The 18,557-nt window shown below is 32.5% G+C and overlaps 1 protein-coding gene across 1 annotated transcript in view; it reads right to left on the bottom strand.

Moving 5' to 3' along the window:
* The window catches only part of LOC122171906 (cadherin-10), a 50,658-nt gene that overhangs the window by 1,771 nt on the left and 30,330 nt on the right, over nucleotides 1-18,557 (bottom strand). The window contains exons 5-9 of the mRNA XM_042839772.1: nucleotides 18,199-18,386; nucleotides 15,382-15,635; nucleotides 11,980-12,116; nucleotides 9,831-9,952; nucleotides 1,666-1,774 (exon numbers count right to left, since the gene is read on the bottom strand). Coding sequence (XP_042695706.1) covers nucleotides 1,666-1,774; nucleotides 9,831-9,952; nucleotides 11,980-12,116; nucleotides 15,382-15,635; nucleotides 18,199-18,386 — 810 coding nt within the window. The remainder of the gene's footprint in view (nucleotides 1-1,665; nucleotides 1,775-9,830; nucleotides 9,953-11,979; nucleotides 12,117-15,381; nucleotides 15,636-18,198; nucleotides 18,387-18,557) is intronic.

The raw sequence follows: 18,557 nt of genomic DNA on the forward strand, positions 1-18,557 counted from the left end.
CTCTGTGCCTTTGCAACACCTCTGAGTGCGATTTGAAAAGAGGATTTCTGAAAGCTTAAAATGTTTTATGGATTAATGCATGCAGTGCACGACACAGTTCCATTCCATGGCTAAAGCCCTGAAATGAAGTGGCCAACTGAGAAAAAATAACCTTCCACTTCACGCTGTTCAACAAGCACTCTGTTCTGAAAGATTCCTCCTATGGATCTTCTGTGACAACACACAGGGGAATGCTATCAGTAAATACAGGATGAGATTTTCCACACCAAAAGACTTTCAACATACTGTAGAACAATGAATTATGTACCTTTGCACATGGAGTAGAATTTTTTTTTTCGAAAAAAAAAGGCAGTTTTGAGAAGTGAATTTACTAAATTATACTTGTGGCCCACAAAAATAATACATATATAGTATGCTTCAAATCTATTCACTGAGTAGCCAGAAAAGAAATGAAGGTAGTATGTAACAGCAAAGGAATATCACTTCTATTGTCAAAGCTACCTTATACTTCTAAAACTGTGACCCAACACTAGAGTTGCTAACTTGCAAATCCAAAAGGGAGAAAATTCAGATTGAATCCATTAGAAAGAAAATTTCATTGTCATCACACAAATGAATTTCTTGACGTAAATGGTAAATGTTTTGTGAGCCAAATTCAAGATGAACTAAACAATTAATACAAAATAAAGAAAATAATTTCACATAGAAGAGAAATACCAAGGTCAATGCCTCTGCATGGTCACTAGGACATAATATTTTTTTGAAAAATTAAATGACTTTTTTCTTCATGGCCTCCATAAACTGAAACACAAAGTTCTCTTTTACTGCATCCTTTGATTTTTTTGTGTATCTACGTTATTTGTTTTCACTCAACATGAAAAACAATGTGTCTGATGTATTTTTAAATACCTTTCTTTGCTAGTGAGAAATCTATATGGTACCTAAATGTTCAACTTCAATTATCCTCTTTACCTACTTATATAATTTATTTCAACCAAATCTTCCTCATGGTGTTTGCAGCCTGTTACTTCTATAATCTTCATCATTGATAGAGGATTATTCCCACTGCCAAGTCAAAAAACTTTAACATATTTGAAGGTATTATGATATCTCCCTTCGTTTATTTCTTCTGTAGTCTAAAGCACTCCCTATTGAACTGGTGATGAAGGCCGAAATGGATGCGTTGTACACGTCTCCTGATAAAAGCTGGACTGATCAAGGATCAAAGCAAAGCCAAAGTGGCCATGTGTTATCAGCCATAATTTTCATTAATCATCAGAAAGAAGCAATACAGAAAATCAGGTGACATAAATGTGACAGAAAGCTAAAGAGAAAGATCTGAACTTGGAAGGTGAAGCCGTTTTTTAAGCTTTCTTCTGTCCTATCCTCCCTTTATTTGGTTATTCACTCCAAACCAACATTCACTGATTTTCTTTATAATTTATTTTATCCTATTTTTTTTTGCTAAATAAGTTTTGCCTTCCATACACAGATGAAAATATAGAAGTCCCAAACCACAAACATTCAAATTAAATTTATCTTGCTGTTAACAGCAGCCTTATGGGCTTCTGTATTTGCTGATGGAAAATATAAGTAAATTCAAAATATTGCAGGAATGCATGCCAGGTAGTAAAGATCAAACTTCCATGGATCAGAGAATTTTACCTTCATTATCCTGAACAGTGAAATTAGGGTTGACAGCTGCTAAACTGAAGAAAAATTTTTGTCCCCCAAGAGGATCATCTTTGTCTACTGCACTTATGGTCTGGATAAGCTGCAGGAGAAAAATAAATGCAAACAACAACAACAAAATAAAACAAAATGCATCTAGGTTTTGATGTTTTAATATCTTAAGACAAGCAGAGTGAAGAAACTTCTTATTCATACTATTTATATATTGATTTAATATTTAAACTGTAGGACATATCAACTGAACAAATTTTAAACGAATATGTAAGCTTTGTAACAAGAGCATCCATATATATTTTCTATGGTGGTACATGCATACAAGAAAAATGGCAACTTAATTCTCCTTTTTTTTCTTATTTCAGTATATGTTTATATATTTTTGTAACTACATAAGTGACAAAACTAAAATCAATACATAAGAGAAGAATTCAGAGGAGATTTTTTGCTTTGGGGATGAAAATGTTATTTCATCAGAAGCATTTCTTCTAATAGGGAAGTTAAAGTTTCAAATGATATTTCAAAATAACATTTTTTTCTAAAGCAAGACTTTCCTATCTCTTATTAAAGTAAAATTTTTTAAAAGATTTTCAACATTAATAAGTGTATGTTAGAGTATCTTTCTACTAAATACCAGATTATATTTCTACTTGTAAGACACATTATAAGATACTGTACAGATTCACCACCTCAGATTAAATCCAGTGTCGCAGATATGTCATAGTTGTTTGGTACTTGGTTGGAATGCTTTCTGCAATTCCTGCAAAAAAGATTTTTGTAATACTTTTGTTTGGAAGTAGCAGCAAGGGATTCATTAACATTTGCTTATCTGTCAGGTAAATGAACTTGTGCCTTTTTATCCAATGAAATTTCTAGATGGAAGGCTGACAAGATGCCACTTTCCAAATAAAATACAATTTTTTACATCTTCATTGATTGTGTTTCAGTGTTTGGTTTTCTTTTTGTTTGTTTTGTCCCACAGCAATAAAAAAATACTTATGATTAACATTTTTGGAGGGTGTATATATGCAGTTATATGCAGTTATATGTGCCAAAAATAATTTACTCTTGTCCAGGTTTCAGCTCAAACTGAGTTGATTTTTCCTTCATAGTGTCTGATGTGATGCTTTGATTTGGCTTTGGGTGAAAAACAGTGTTGATAATACACTGATATTTCATGATGATGTTGAGCAGTGCTACACAGAGGCAAGGATGTTTGAGTTTTTCAGCTTCTTGTGGACCGGCTGGGCATCATTTGGCAGGTAGAGAACAATTGCTTATGCATCACTTGTCTTGTATATATATGTATATAATTATCTTAACTGTTATCCTTTTTTTCCTCTTCCTTTGTCTGTCCTAGTACATAGTTTTTATCTCAGTCCACAAATTCCACTTTCTTTCTTTCTTTCTTTTTCTTTTTTAAAATTCTCTTCCTAATCCCACTGGGAATGGGGGGGAGCAGACTGAGAGAGTAACTATGTGGTGCTTAGCTATCTTCTGTGTTAAACTACAAGAAATCTTTAACCTAGATCTTCGTTATTCTTCATATCTCATCCATCATTTTAAATTGCAGTGTTTTTCCAAGCATGCAATAGCTTCTAATTTTTGACATTATTTCTTCCCTGTGGCATACTTGTTAAACTCTGTTTTTCCACTTCCTGTTCTTCCAAATGCAGCCATTTCTCTTCATATCGCAGGTTTTGTCAGAACTGATCATTTTTAACATCAACAATTGCGCTGTTCTCCTGCTTGCCTTTACAAATGCATGATTAACTCCCAACTTCTCTCTTGTACATCCTGAATACAGCAACAAATTTCTTCAAGAGGCAGGGACTGGATTTGTTTAATGCATCATCTTGCAAGCTTTCTTATCCGGGGTTTTCTCCTCTAAATTTTTTTTATCACACAAACCTACAATAACTTGCTGGGAAAGCAGAATAGATAAAAGATAAAAGATAGAAGCATAATATTTTCTTCTAAGGGATGAAGATTTAAATTATTTAATGACTGTAAAAGCAACTAGCAAAAAAACTTTAGTGATTTTCACAAACTTAGAAGTATTTTTTAAGTCAAGAAAAAACAAGTCAATTTTACTTCACAAGTGAAGACCATGAAAGTGGTCTGTTGTAGATGTTAAACTGATGAAAATCAGGTAATCCTCTTGTGATTGCCCATACCTATAATTTAGAATGAGTACACAAATTTTTTTGTTGCCTGAAATTTTTCAGAGATTTTTAATCTGCTAGAGCAATGCCAATCAATGAGCAGAACTCTAACAGAACAGCAGTTAAGTAGAACAGCAGTAGACAGCAGGAAAATATCTTCTACCTGTCTATAATTTCTTGTAGCAATTGAAGTTCTCTGGGAACTTCTCTATTCAAATACTCGTTCTATTTGTCACTTAGATAATTTGCTTATATTAGGGTTTAAAAAAAAATCTGCTTGTAGGTTCTTAATAGTTTTTTTAGGTTGTAAAAAACATCCTTCAGACTTGAAAATTTTTGCATAATTAAAAAATACTAACAAAGACTCGAATAACTAAATATTATGCATTTTCCCACTAGACTCTGGTGTGTATCTTTAAAAGGCAAAGTTTTAGGGACAATCTTAATGAGATAATGTGTATAGATACATTGTTATTTACAACATCTCTACATTTAATTGCAAAAAAAAATCGCAAAGAAAAGCATCATTTGTTTTGCTTTTGTTCTCAATTGGAACCAGAAATATATTTTTAATTCTATTTTAACATATTTACAGAAATTCTTGCAAGTGAAGATATTACTGAATTTTTACACAGGAAGTCCATTAATAGCCCCTTTTCAAAGAAAGACACATATTCATAAAGCAAGCACTCATCATCTCACATGTCAGCTTGGAAAGTTCTTGCACTACCTGTAGTGCACCTGAGTTCCACCTGTGTGTCATCACAAGAAGCATGTGCTTTTCAACAGTGTAGATGGAGTTATTTTACATCAGTGCATGTGGTCTTTGAAGGAAGCAGCATCTTTCTGTCAGCTTTTCAAAGCACTGCACATTTTCTGGTGTATTCAGACAATACGTGGCTACAACATACCAGTAAGACCTGTCCAGCAGGTTCCTGATATATTGCCAGAAAGCACTTAAAATACAGATGTAGACCACAGTCAGTGATATAGGTTTTTAGATGATTTTTTTGCTTGCCTATTCCATATCTCTTGAAGAGAATAACAGCACCACCAGAGACTTGGATGGCAGATAAGATTCCATGTCCAAAAATGTTATTTGGCTTGCTTTCTGTTGACTTGAGCAAAAAAAGTTGTCACGTCTTCTTTTTGAGGATAGGTTGAAGTATGCTTCTCAAGTACATTACTGTTTTTTGTTGTCAAAATAGCTCCTTTATACTTGTTTCCTTCAATGTCCGTTATTTCACAGGTTCTTGTCAAAACAAAGAAGTGACACTGATAACCACTCTGTAGAACAGCCACTGTTTACAGTTTTTTCATACTAGCCATTAGTTCCTTCTGTTCTCCAAGTCCTGTCTAATGAAGGCTTGGGTTGGAGTCATATCTTGTTTTCTAACCTAGTCCAAGCAACTACAATGTGACAGTGATTCTTCCAGTAAGTGTTCTTTTACAGATTTTCAGCCTGTATTTATTGTGATTGCTGCTCCAGTGTTTCAGTTTCAGTCATCTTGGGGCACTGTATGCACGTTATGAAAATGTGCCTTTGTTCACACAAATTTTTAATCATTTTCACAAATCTAAACACTTTAAGCACTCTCCACCACTGTGTTCTGCAGGTAAATCCAATGAATCAATGATTTTCATCTGATTATTATCCAACTGTTTACAGACACAGAACTGATGGAAGTAATTATGAGTGTAATTAACCATGAGAGCTGTGTTGTACTAGCTTTCCCTTTTGCACAGTTGCTAGGCAGCCACCTGGAATAGTATTTGTATTTTCCTTAACACAGACTCATTCTTGAAGCTTCAAGGACTCATACAGCCTTTAGTATACTCTTATTTGCCTGACTCAGAAACCTCTGGGCAGTTATTGATCGCAGGGTAACTATTTAGAGTCTGTTAAATATAAGCAAATCCACTTGAAGAACAAGACAACATTTCTCATTGGGTGCACCTCTTTATTTGTAATCAAGATGTGTATTAGTCTCCTAGTAGCCTTTTCCATTCTCAGTGTCTTCTAAGTATAAATCTACATTTTAGTAGAATCGAAGTGGTAGGCAGTAAACTCAGCCTTACAGGTCACCTACTGTTACATTTTACATTCTAAATATAAATATTTACATTTTAAATATTACATTTTAAATACAGATATTTCTTAGAGAAACTGAATGATACTGAAACATTAATGCTTTCAATTCTCATTCTCTTCAGTTTGTCTGTACCATTCTGTATCATTTTTTTAAAATAATGTTAAATAAATGAATAAACATCTATCCAAGCACTCATATCTAATTACAAATCCTGCTGAACTACATGGGACACTGAAGAAAAAAAAATATGACCAAGGTCTACTATCCCTATGCCTTTTCATGAGAAATTGATTTAACATAACAGACTTCCAGAAAGAAAATGAAAGACTATGAAAGCCTACCAAGAAAAAGCTATTTGTATCAGAAAGTTTAAATACTGTCAATGGAATTTCAAAGAATAGAAATCTGGCTATGTGTTTGTTGTTGTTGTTTTTCCCTGAATTTGTAATAAAATTGTTCTTCACAGCTTTCACAGCTAGAGGAGCTGCTTTGGTAATTGTGCTGACACCATGTCATTATTAATCCAAAGGGGTTCTTGCATAACATGATATGTATTAATATGAATATAATATTGACAGAAATTTATTTGTTTTTGAGATATGATGAGGGGCAAGCCTGGTAATTATTCGTTGCTCCAAGCAGTGTATCAAAACACAAATATTACATTTGGTGCTTTTTTGATCTGTTTAATTCCAGTGGGATAGGAAGTGGGGAGAGAGAGTGTGACTTCGGGTTAGCTTAAACAAAACAAATGAACAGAAGGTGGAAACATTTTATCACATTTTTGCATATATTTTCTGATATTGTTAACAACTGTATTAATCCTACAATTTATATGGTTTCATGCAATTTATATGGTACAAAGCATTATTTTCTCATATTAATTTACTATGGGATACCTCCATTAATCTCACACTAAGTTGCTTCTCAGTGTCAAGAAGCAGTAATAACTGGAAAGATGAGACAGTTTCTCCAGTTGAAAACAGACAGAAATATAAGGAAACAAAACTAGTCAAAGAATGTTGCTAGCTACTAGAAAAAAAGATAAAAAAGTAGAAAGGTGGTTGCTGCATTGGTTGTTTATTCCAAAACTACTCAGCTTTGTGGTTTTTAGGTCTTCTGAAAATGTAAATGGGTTGGTTTTTTTTTTTTTTTACATAAATAAGCTAAGCATTTGTTTTTAAACTCTATGCAAAAATAAACAAATAATCATAAAATATGTTATTAAATAACAACAACAAAGAAACCTGTTTGAAAATTCTATATTGAATTCCATTACAAAAGTTTTATTTTACTGTGATGAGTCAGAGTAAAGCGTTGAGAATTATTGAATAAAATGGTTCAAGAAGAAAATTCTGACATCACTACAAACACTGGAATATATAAAATGTAATGAAATTGTTGGAAATATAAAGATAACAAAAGCCATGTGTAGCAGAAATGCTATATGGCCTGAACCAGTGATTGAGCAGCTGATGGGAAGACAGAGCCAATCCAGAGGAGCTCAGGTGCTTTATAGCATTGCACCATTTTTAAGCAATGTTACTGTCGGAAAAATATTCCTGATGAAACAAAGGTATTTTTTTAAATATATGATTCAAATGAGTTAATGAGAAGCAATATAAAAAAAAGAAGTGGTGAAAGAAATCGAGTCTGTTTGTTTAACGTATGAGGACTTAAGATTCAGGGAAAAAGAAGAAAAAAATAAATCATACATATTTTAAAGTATCTTTGAAAGAGAATTCAAAATGATATAGACTGATTTTATATAATTCTGCAGCAAGTAAAAAGATAGTAGGTATGTATATATTCTGTAAAATGAAGGTTTATAAAAGGAAGACTGCATACTTGGAAACCCTAACATAAAAACACAACTTTCCTAATTATTTCTGACTAAGTCTTTGAAAGCTGCAATGAAACATGCAGTTTACATCTCTGCTGTGTCTAGCTCAGGAAGGAAGTCCTTCAGCAAACGGGCATGGTCTTTAAGAAGACCAGAGCATTGCTGGGCTCCTGTACGTATCCAGACCTGTTACTGCAAGGCCTATACAATTGGCTGTATGTTTGTTACTCAGTAACATTCCATTTCACATAAATTTAGAATCCCGCAGATACATATGTTTATATATATATAAAAGTGACCAGAATAACAAAGCATGGTGAACAGTCAAAAAGGAAAAAAAAAGAAAAAGAAGAAAAAAAAAAAAGGGAAAAAAAAAAAAAAAGGAGAAGAAAATTGAACAGAAAAGAGAAATAGCTGATGTGGGAGGATCCAAGCCATACTTAGTATGGATTAATTTAATTCAATCCCTCAAGACAGACTGAATTCTAAAATAATGACTCATTACTGATCTACCTGTAAACGAGAATATAATTACATTCAAATAGATTATTCTTGTTATCCTGAATTGAATTTTTCATTTCTCTTCCTGTGAATCGATTTTATTTTAAGACTTATTTAAAAATTCAGACAGTGTTAAATGATTATTAAATTATTATAATTATATAATAAATAAAATTGGTTATCATAATGTAGTATATCTAATATTGCCACTTCGTTCTAGCAAGGGAGACCCTTCTGAGCTTTATAATTCAAATAAATATGTATAATTTTGTACATACATTTAGTTCCTTATTTATTAGACGTAAGTACTTAAAGTGCTTTCTTATTTCCTTTTTTAACTGGCGGCCATTTCTGAATGTGAAGAGAATTGTGGTTAATTTGTGCACTGATGCATTGCTGGTTTTTTTTTCAGCCAGAGGTGCTGGTGCTGGAAGAAAAAAATCAGTATTCTACATTTTTAATTTTAATTCTATATCTAAAATTTGAATTAATTAAAATCTTATATTAGTATACACAGGCAACAATACAACTATCACAGGAGACAATATAACTATCAGAAATTTTAGATGTTTTGCCCAAGATTTCCATTTATACAGCTCTAATCATCTTGAAATTCCACTAATAGCAAATATTGCTTAATATTTTTAAGTATTTAATATGTTATAACCATGAAATGTAAGTTCTTTGTTGTACTTTCTGACTACTGTTGCTATAGAAAAAAGAATGGCAGCCTGAGTGCAAAACTTGTGATGCAAACTGAATGTAATACCTGCAGGACTGAAACAGTTAAGAGATACTAACACATCTCCCATCTGAAATGCTTGCACTGAGGTTCTACTGTGACCATTTTAAAGCATTTATTGCTGCCTGACTGTGCTCTGGGACATGCTGTGCTGTAATAGGCAAACAGTTCTTAGTGTTTCTAATATGCAGCTGCCTGTTAGGAACTAGGTATTAAGCACTGCAGTCCTTCTACTTAAATTCAAATATGCCTTCTGTAGTCTGTAAGAAGTAAATCAAAATCATATATTGCCATTTCAAAAAAATTCGTATTTTGTGCTTTACTTTCAGAAACTTTTGCTGGAATAATGAAAGACAAATATTACAATTGGAAAAGAAAAGGAAAGTGTGACAAATGCATATGTTGTGTAATCACCACTAGCATGGAACTATATGTAAGGTTTGCCACTTGTGAGTTATTGAAAAGATCGATAAAACTTTTTTTCAATAATTAAGTATAACATTTTGCTTTCTCTGAGAAGGTAACGGCAAAGCTAATTACACCCATATTTCTTGAGCTGATCTAAATAGGCAAAAATACTACAGCATTAGGTTGAGGAATGTGCTAATTCACATGCTGTTGTTGTTGAAATAAATTGATATTTCACTTTAAGACTCACGTAGTACGATACCTGCTATGTTCATTTTCAACATTTGAAAGACATTTTGGACATATTTTCTCCTAAATAACAGGTAAGAATAATCAACAAATGAGTACCGTAGCCAAATGAGACAGTAGAAAGTGTTTTATCAAAGTCATACCTGTCCAGCTCTTGCATTTTCACAAACAAAAGTATCATAGAATACAGCAAACTGTGGGGCATTGTCATTAACATCCAAAATTCTTACATAAACAGGAACACGGGTAGTATCTTTTGGGTTGTCTGTCAAGAGAAAAAGAAGAATGAATTTAACTTACTACTAAAAGTATTCTATCTTCCAAATTTAATGAGCAAGAGATATTCAAGATTATGTTTGAAATTGGTGAAAAAGTAAGAGGATGATTTTGATTTTAAAAAATGTATATATTTGAATCTAGTGAGCAATTAAGACATTTACAAGAAATTAGTGGCTGCCACTGCTGGTGTTCAGTGTAAATATAGCACATAGAAAATATGTCCATTGCTATAATGACAAATTTATTTTGTGGATTCAAGTGTATCTTTCTGATATAAAGTTTTGAATTATAAAATGATTTGCAATTGGCTTAACATAAAAGAGACCTATTATTAAACCTCTCCTATGCCTTAGTAAGCAGGGAGAAAATTCAAAAAAGTCAAAGTATACCAATAAAAATGAGAACCAATTAGAGTTTTTATGTTTAAATTGCCTTAAAAAATACAAATATAATTTTTCAGACCTTAGAAGTGGTTACTGTTGTTGGTTTTAACCCATCTCCTCAAATGTTCTGACCTTAGTATCATTTAGAATGTGCTCCCTTGCAGATAGATCTGATCTACAAAGAATCTGAAATAATGCCTTAGACTGAAAATGCAGCTACTACTTGGAATTGTGCTGGATATCCAACAGCTTAAAAACTGTATGATTTTGCTTTAATGGAATAGATAAATAGCAATATAAATTATTCAAAATTACTTGGGATTTTTTTGTTTGTTTTGGTTTTATTTTCCTTTTAAGATGCAACAAATAAAACATGAAACATTTAGGAAAAACTGATGTCAACTTCACATGTAACTTACAACATTTTTGTTGGAGAGTGTGATGTTGGTCCTTTAATATGCTGAAATGTTTAAAATGGCAGGTTTTGGACACAGTTTTCACATCCTTTTGCATTTTTGTATTAACTTTCCAAATATGTTCTGTTCTTATAGTTGCTCTCTGACTGAGTCATGCTTCAGAGTTAACATTTTTAAACTAATTTCCTCCTTCCATACTTTCTCCAGAACTAATGTATCCCTTTGGAGAAGTTTAGCTACTCTACGTAGGTCTACAGTGTAAATTCTCTCAAACTATCCTGACAAGGAAATAATTTAATGTTATGATAGAGGCATAAAATTATAAGTTTCTTTAATATATAAGTACTTCTGAGTATTGCTCTTAAAGAAGTGGGCAGGGATGTGAAACAGAGCAAACTTAGGAACATGCATTGTCAGAAAAATGTATAGCTACTGGATGTGCTAGGTATAACCAACCCATGGCAGGAGACGCCTGGGGTCCTGACTACAGAAATAGGACTAGGAAGGCTAAGAGTGGCCAAATTAGTGCATGTGGTGTTCCACTGAATTCTTTGCATTGTAGTTCCTTCCAACCATACTTCATTGCTGATTAGCAATTTCTGCTTTTTGTAGTGATATAGAGTTAACCCTAAAAATTCTGTGGCTTTGAAAGCATAAGATCCACTTTAGCTATTTCAAAGTTCTGACTTTTGTCACTTAGAAAATTTTCTTGCAGGAGTATTAGTTTTAATCTCAACTGTCTAGCAGGACCTCATCTTTCTTTGTACTTTCAACGTGAAAATATCTACAAGGCTGTAATTTGAATAGTCCAAGAAATGTTGTAGTTTAGTGATCAAGTGCAACCTAGCTAACTTTTAAGATGTATTGATTCCAAGAATTGTAGATATAGGTAAGAGATTTTTTTTTCCCCTGAAAAAAAGAAGAAAACAATATATATATATTTAAAGCATAGATTATAGTCCTGAACTCTGCTACTGTAACATCAAAATCCTGCCATTTTCCTGAAAGTAAAGGGAGGAAACAATCCATTTAATTGAATAACATTTCAGAAGTAGCTTGGATATTAATGATCATTATTAGAAAAAGATGAGGTGGAAAAATGCTAGATGGACATAGCTGCTGTTAGCTATACCCAACTTAATTCCCCAGAATATCTCACATATTGGAGTGGAAAGGCTAGGGAAATTGAATGAAAAAATACCAAACTAGCTTACTGATTTCAGCTGCTATAACACTGAGATTGTGCCATTGTGATATCTCACGATCCAGTGGCTTAGAAGTATAGATGGATCCATTTCCAGAATGAATATTAAATATCCTGTCTAGATCTGTATGACGATCTAGAGAAAACCTATATTCAAAGAAAGAATAAATGTTGTTAATTAATAAAAAATGGAAGAAAGCATTTGTTTCAAAAGTCAATACAGCTGTTGGGTTCTCTGCATTATATTGAAAAGATTGCTTTTTGTAACACAAATATTCAGTTTCCGTAAATGAAGTGCTTCCTTTCTTTTCTCCTCCTGATCTTTGGTGGTTAATGTAGTGATTATATCTAAAATTGTACATGCAAATTTGTAAAAATTTGTAAAAATTCTCATGATTAGCTCTCTAGAATGAGGAATAAAAATTGAAAGATTTCATAAGTTGATATGATATAGTATAATAAGTATGATAAGCTAAGTATGATATAGCAGTGTAATATTCATCAGAACATTCACAGCCATGAAGATCACAAAAAAAGATGAAGTCAAAATTTCAATATAAGAATTAAAGAATTGTTTTAATCTTGAAAGGAAAATTCTCTTTGATGTTCAGTTCCTTCAGACTGAGACTGACAGCTAATTTCTGAGCTTTTCAAAAGTCCTCTTATAAACTCCATTTCTGTGCTTTAGGATATGTTAAATTAACAGAGATGGAATTAAAAAAAAAAATCTATAAAAATTAGATCATATGCAGAAATTTAACTTTTATGAATGTTAAAGAATCTTTCATGGTGTTATAGTTGCTATAAATCTTCAGGAAACAATTTCTTCTATCACAAAATGACAGATATGTCAAACTATGATCAGTGAACTGTTCTTTGCTTCATTTTTTTCTAATATTCTACACTGCCTTCAAAGTTAAGATTAAACCTTTGATGTGGAGTAAAATGTAAGATTTTATAAAATAAAGATCATTTGTCTAATTCTGGCAGTATCGGGTCAATTTATTGTGCAATGTGTTAAAAATAGTCATTTATGTTTTTATTAACTTTTATGACTGACCTAAACATTTCATTAAGTGTGCCAATTTTTACATATAATATTTAACTGGATTGAGTGAAATTGAAAAATGGTGCAATATGAAAATATCTGTAACAGTTTGGTGAATTTTATTTCTACATTTCATCACTTTCAACAAAATAAATATGTAAAAACTATTAAGCAAAAAAAAAAAAAAAAAAAAAAAAATCCAAATCAACACCAAAATGAGTAAAAACAAAACGAACAAAATTAAAGAAAACTTACACTTAAAGAAACAAAGAAAAATTAAAGAGCTGTCAAAAATCTTCTGAAACTATATGAAAAACTTGCTCAAGTAATTTTTTTCCTCACCCAGTTGTCTGTAAGTAAGTTATAGAATTTAACAAAATCTTATGTTTTTCAGAGAAATTGTACGTATGACTATTCTGTTTATATGATAAAAAACTGATTTCCTTCATCCATGGAGCTTTAAAGAAGAAAATAACTTATTTTGACAATAATTTTTTTTTTTTTTTTTTTTTCAATAGGCAATAATCGCTTTACAGTTTCCAAAATCTCTGCCATATTGTCTGATTGTGGAATTCTGTGCTGTTTCACGTTTGATATCTATCATTTTAGGTCACATAGTTTTACCCACTTCAAATGGCCTGCAAATTCTACTGGGATTATTAGTTTCAAAAAACCCTCCATTCATTGAATAGAAATTTAAAAAAATACTGAAAGAGGAAAATGCAAACAATAAATTTATGGGAACTTGAACTTATTTAGAATTTCAATTAACAGAAACTAATATTTGAAAAAAAGTATTTAAAAAGAAAGTTAAAACCTGAATTAATTTTACAAACTGAAGCTGTGATTTTTTTAATTAAACATTAGCATTTAAATATACAAATTGTCTTAATGCCAAAATAATATGACAGCTTCAAAAATATTTTGGTCAGCTCTTCAGGTTAGGGGTGAATACATATTACTTTGCATTTAATATTGGTGTTGGTAGAGGTAAAATCTTGTAAAAACTTACTCTAGGTACCTGATTGTTCTTTGAATTTGAGAATTTGAGCTATGCAGTGTGAATTGTTTTAAAGTTCCTGTCTTTAACTGTGTAGCATTAAAAGAAAGGTTAAAAAAAAAAAAGTTGTGTACCATGAAGAACATTATCAGAGTTTTTAATTTTCTTTTTGTAGTAAACTAAATCTAAACAGACCCCTTCATTGTTTGATTTTTCCCCATCATTATTTTCATTTTGCCACCCTGCCTCTTCTAAGTTATTTTCTTAAGGGTAATGTCTTAAGACATCAACAGAACACAGAAAAATTATATAAAACACTTTTTAAATTGCTGTTCTTTGTAAGTAATACTGATGAAGGAAATAAAGTCCTTCAGTTCATTGAGTTGTGTTAGCAACAAAATGAGTAAAAGTGCCAAGTTTGTTCCTTTTCCACTAACAATTATGAAACATAACTGCTAAAATTGTCAGCTGTCTCATGAAATTAGAGTGGATAAGGATGCATTGCTAAGTTATTTATATATTCTACAATTTTAGAGGCTTGGCGCTTTCATCTGCTATCTTTTCTATACACTTAAATCACCATAAGAGAAAATTATATTCAATTTCAATTCCTAATACAGTTTTCTCCACCTGGGCCTCATTCAGCTGCATGTGACAATTTACTTCAAAGTTAGTAAATAATGTGGGGTTTTTTTGCCAAATATAGTTTTTGTACTTTGTTAGGCATTTCAGGCAAGACATATCCAACTAGAACAGCTTTGTCTTTTCTGTTTCTTAAGACTTATGTATTGTAGCAACAGTAATCAATCTAACTAACTAACTAAACAAGATACAGTTAACTACATCCAGCTAGATGTGATCTAGCAAATAGCATCAAGCAATATCCACAGAAGAGATATTTTGATGATTAATCATTGAGTGACTAATTTCTTAGGGAATCTGAGTAAACACCAGGATAAATCTATTCTATGTACCAATCACATTGGTAGCCTGTATAGCAGGAACCAGAGCTTGGCGCTGCATATTATCCAGGACTAAATGGCAGAAAAAGTGAAATCCCTCACCCATACACTAGTTTTGCAATTTTTCATATTCTGAAGCAAGCAGTCCTGAAGAGCCTACTTGAAATCAGTGTGTAATTTTAAGTTTTCTGAGATAGGAAGTTTATTAAACTAAGAAGCGTTTATTCTCTGTCTTGTAAGTGAACACCTGCTCTCTGAAGTGTCTGAGGCTTACAAATAGATAGCATCATTTTCAACTCTGGTTGGCACACTAGTAAATATGAGAAAGAACATTAGCACCTTCTACCATGTCTCAATATTTTCTTTACCAAATTTCTTTCTTTACAGAGAATCGGAGATTACCTTATAGGGCTTGAAGCTGAATCAGGATCTCGTGCCATTACCGTTCCTATTATTGTCCCCAGCTCAATATCTTCATGAACCTCAAAAAGGTAAGAAGATCTACTGAAGACAGGAGGCTCATCTACATCCTCTACAGAAATTTTCACAATAGTTGTATCTTTGAAAGGCCCAAGGTAATAGAAGCGTGGATCCACATGGGTATTCTCAGCTTCTACTTTCAAGGTATAAAGCCTTCTTGTCTCATAGTCCAATGGCTAAAAATGAAGATGATGGTAAGCTAGTAAATTACATTACGTATGAACAAATGTTGATCTATATATGCAGTAAAACAAACACTGAAGCCTTCACAGATCTTGTTCCAAGTTGGGAGAACCCTAACACAGTTCAAATTTTCCAGAGTAAAAATCACTTTTCCTACTAAGGAAATCTCAGTTTTTCAGAATTTTCAGAAATTTTAAGGGGAGTTTCTGTAACTAAATAATACTTGAAATAACACCAGTTGCAGAAAGATTTCTCAGCACAAATTTACTAGTCATTTGGTGAATTTTGCAGTTCTTTCGCAAGCATAGGAATATGAAATAATGTTATAAGCATTTAAAAGTCTTAAAATACTGATTTAAAATTCTGACATTGCAGAACAAGGTGCATAATAGTGATATTATTCAAAAAATATACACACCTCAAAACTCTGTATTTTAATTGTCAAACAAATACCTGGCCTTCAAAATCAGTGGTAGATTTCTTTTTTTTTAAGGACAGGGATTCAAAGTGCTTTATATATAGTAAGAGCTTAATTCTGTTCCTCTTCACTGAATTTCCTGAAACATCTTTTTTTTTTTTTTTTTTTTTTTTTTTTCTGCAAAATAGATTTAACATTTTTGTCAGCAGTTCCTTTTTAAAATGGAAGCAAAAGGCTTAAGGCTAGAAACAATTGTAGATACAAGAAAAAAAAAAAAAAGTTCATCTGTTCCTTCAAATGTTTCCAACTCTCATAGATGGAAAGTATTAGCTAATAAATCATACTTCCTTAATTCCCTATACATCTCATGGAGATACAAAAATCATTTTCGTTCATCAAAAATGGGTGGTAGGAAACTTGTTTCTTTTCTCTTTGCTGCCTTTAAATACAAATATTGTTCATGCAAGGTGCTAGGAAGACAGCCTAGAGCAGAAGGATGCAGTCCAGACAAACTGTAGTCTTCATGCTGCTTCAAACTTTCTTTTGAAAGCAGTCAGAGCAGAAGAAAGAATATCTAAGAATATACTTAGGAAGTGCATCATAGTGTTGTTATATAAGCTACACATGTGACTACTGGCATTATCTTTAAAGCACAACACACTGCTGTTAAGGGATGCAGCCTTCCAGCCTAGAGTAAAACAAGACATGTTCTCCAAATATATAAAATTGTGACACAGCAACAATGAAGTTAAGCAATTATTTAATCTTTCTCTTACACTGATATGTAGAAACAGATGGACTCGGTAGAGAAACAACAGTTTCTTCGTAGTTACTCACTAGTGAAAACTGAAATCATGAAGTGTGTAAATAATAAATACTTTCAAAATAGAACAGTCTGAGCATGTTTTTTTTCCTTGCTTGTTAATATAGTTGTCTGTGCTCTCTGAATGATAAGCTACTTATCAATACAAGAAAGCATCCTGGTAATTTCTGAACGTGTCAGGTTGCTAACGTCAAAACTAGAAGAATTTATTCATTATAATTCATTGATGACGTTTTTGGAGCTGATACCTTATAACATGAATTTCTCACATTTCATCCAGTTGTTAGTGTATTTTTTAAATATTTTATTGATTTAATATAATAGAATTTTGTGTGGGAAACCTCAAGCAAGCAAGAAAGAAACAGGCCAAACCTTTGGAGATTTCTAGGAAAAGGAAAAATATCTGGTCCCTAACTAGGTATTTTCAAACCTTCCCAGATAAATTTCAATGAAAGAACACAAAATAACATAGATTACAAAAAGGAACTCACTGTCGTCTTTGCAGAATGTATCTTTACCTTGGTTGTCATTAGCAAGAGATTAGGAGAGGGATGCTGTGGTATAGTAGTGTTTTGTTTGTTACATAATGCTTAAGATGTTATTTTGTGTTAGAAATACTGCATAAATTCTTTAGAAATGCTCAAAATCCCAAAGAAAAGGACTGAGGCACTTCTGGAGGAAAAATTGTTGAGGACCAGGAGAATGACATTTCTATCTCTGAGATCTTACACCTATGAAAGTGCTTAGCGACAGAAAACAGAACTAAAGCGAGCTCTAAAACAAGCACACTACTATTACGCACTACTTGTGTGTACCAGCTGACCTGCCCGAAACAGGAATAAAACAATATAGTTTGTGGTAGTTTCCACAATTGTAATTATGTTTCTTGGCATATATTGGTCTCCTAAATTGAAACTGAGCGAATGACAATCTGAAAGAAGGAAAGCCTATGTTATTCAGTAGTGAGTTAACTGCATATTGATTGCTGAAGAGAATAGGTTGCATGAATATTCGATAAATATATTTGAAATCACAAAAATAATTAGTACTAATGCTGTGAATGGCCTATTTTTTTGCATACTTAGCTGGCAATAATGCTTTAAACCTGCATCTCTGTGTCTCACTGATATTGCTTCCCTGTGTCATTTCTAGTTCATCTTGAAGGGAAACAGTACCACTGAGTCACCAGTGGGGAAATATTTGCAAATATTAAGCATTAGAATCAACATCACATGACCTAAGTACTTTTTTAGAAAGAACACTTGTTCCATAGCATTGACACCAAAGCCATTCAGTGAAACTTTTTAATAGGCACCTTCCGCACAGTAATGATGCCTTCCTGGGTGTCCCTCTGCGTTACAATGTCAAACATATCTGTCCCATCACCATCTACAATTCTGTACTCTACTTCTGCATTTTTTCCAATGTCTGCATCTGTGGCTTTGACGCTGCCAATAGCTGTCCCGACTGGAGAAGACTCAGGAATGCGGAGGTGGATGGTACCTGTCAAAGAGACAAAGAGCCACTCAGGAGCCCCATAAGCCATTACACGTGCGTTAAGTAACATCATGTGCAGAATTTTGTTTATCTTTTATTCTAGAGATTTTCCTTTGTAATGTATTTGAGGCAAAAAATTCTGTAGAGGAGAATTTCAGGTAGAAGAGTGGAAACAGT

This window comes from Centrocercus urophasianus, unplaced genomic scaffold, assembly GCF_019232065.1.
Source record: "Centrocercus urophasianus isolate 14NV4802_14NV808 unplaced genomic scaffold, USGS_Curo_1.0 seq_11, whole genome shotgun sequence".
NCBI classification, from domain to species: Eukaryota; Metazoa; Chordata; class Aves; order Galliformes; family Phasianidae; genus Centrocercus; species Centrocercus urophasianus.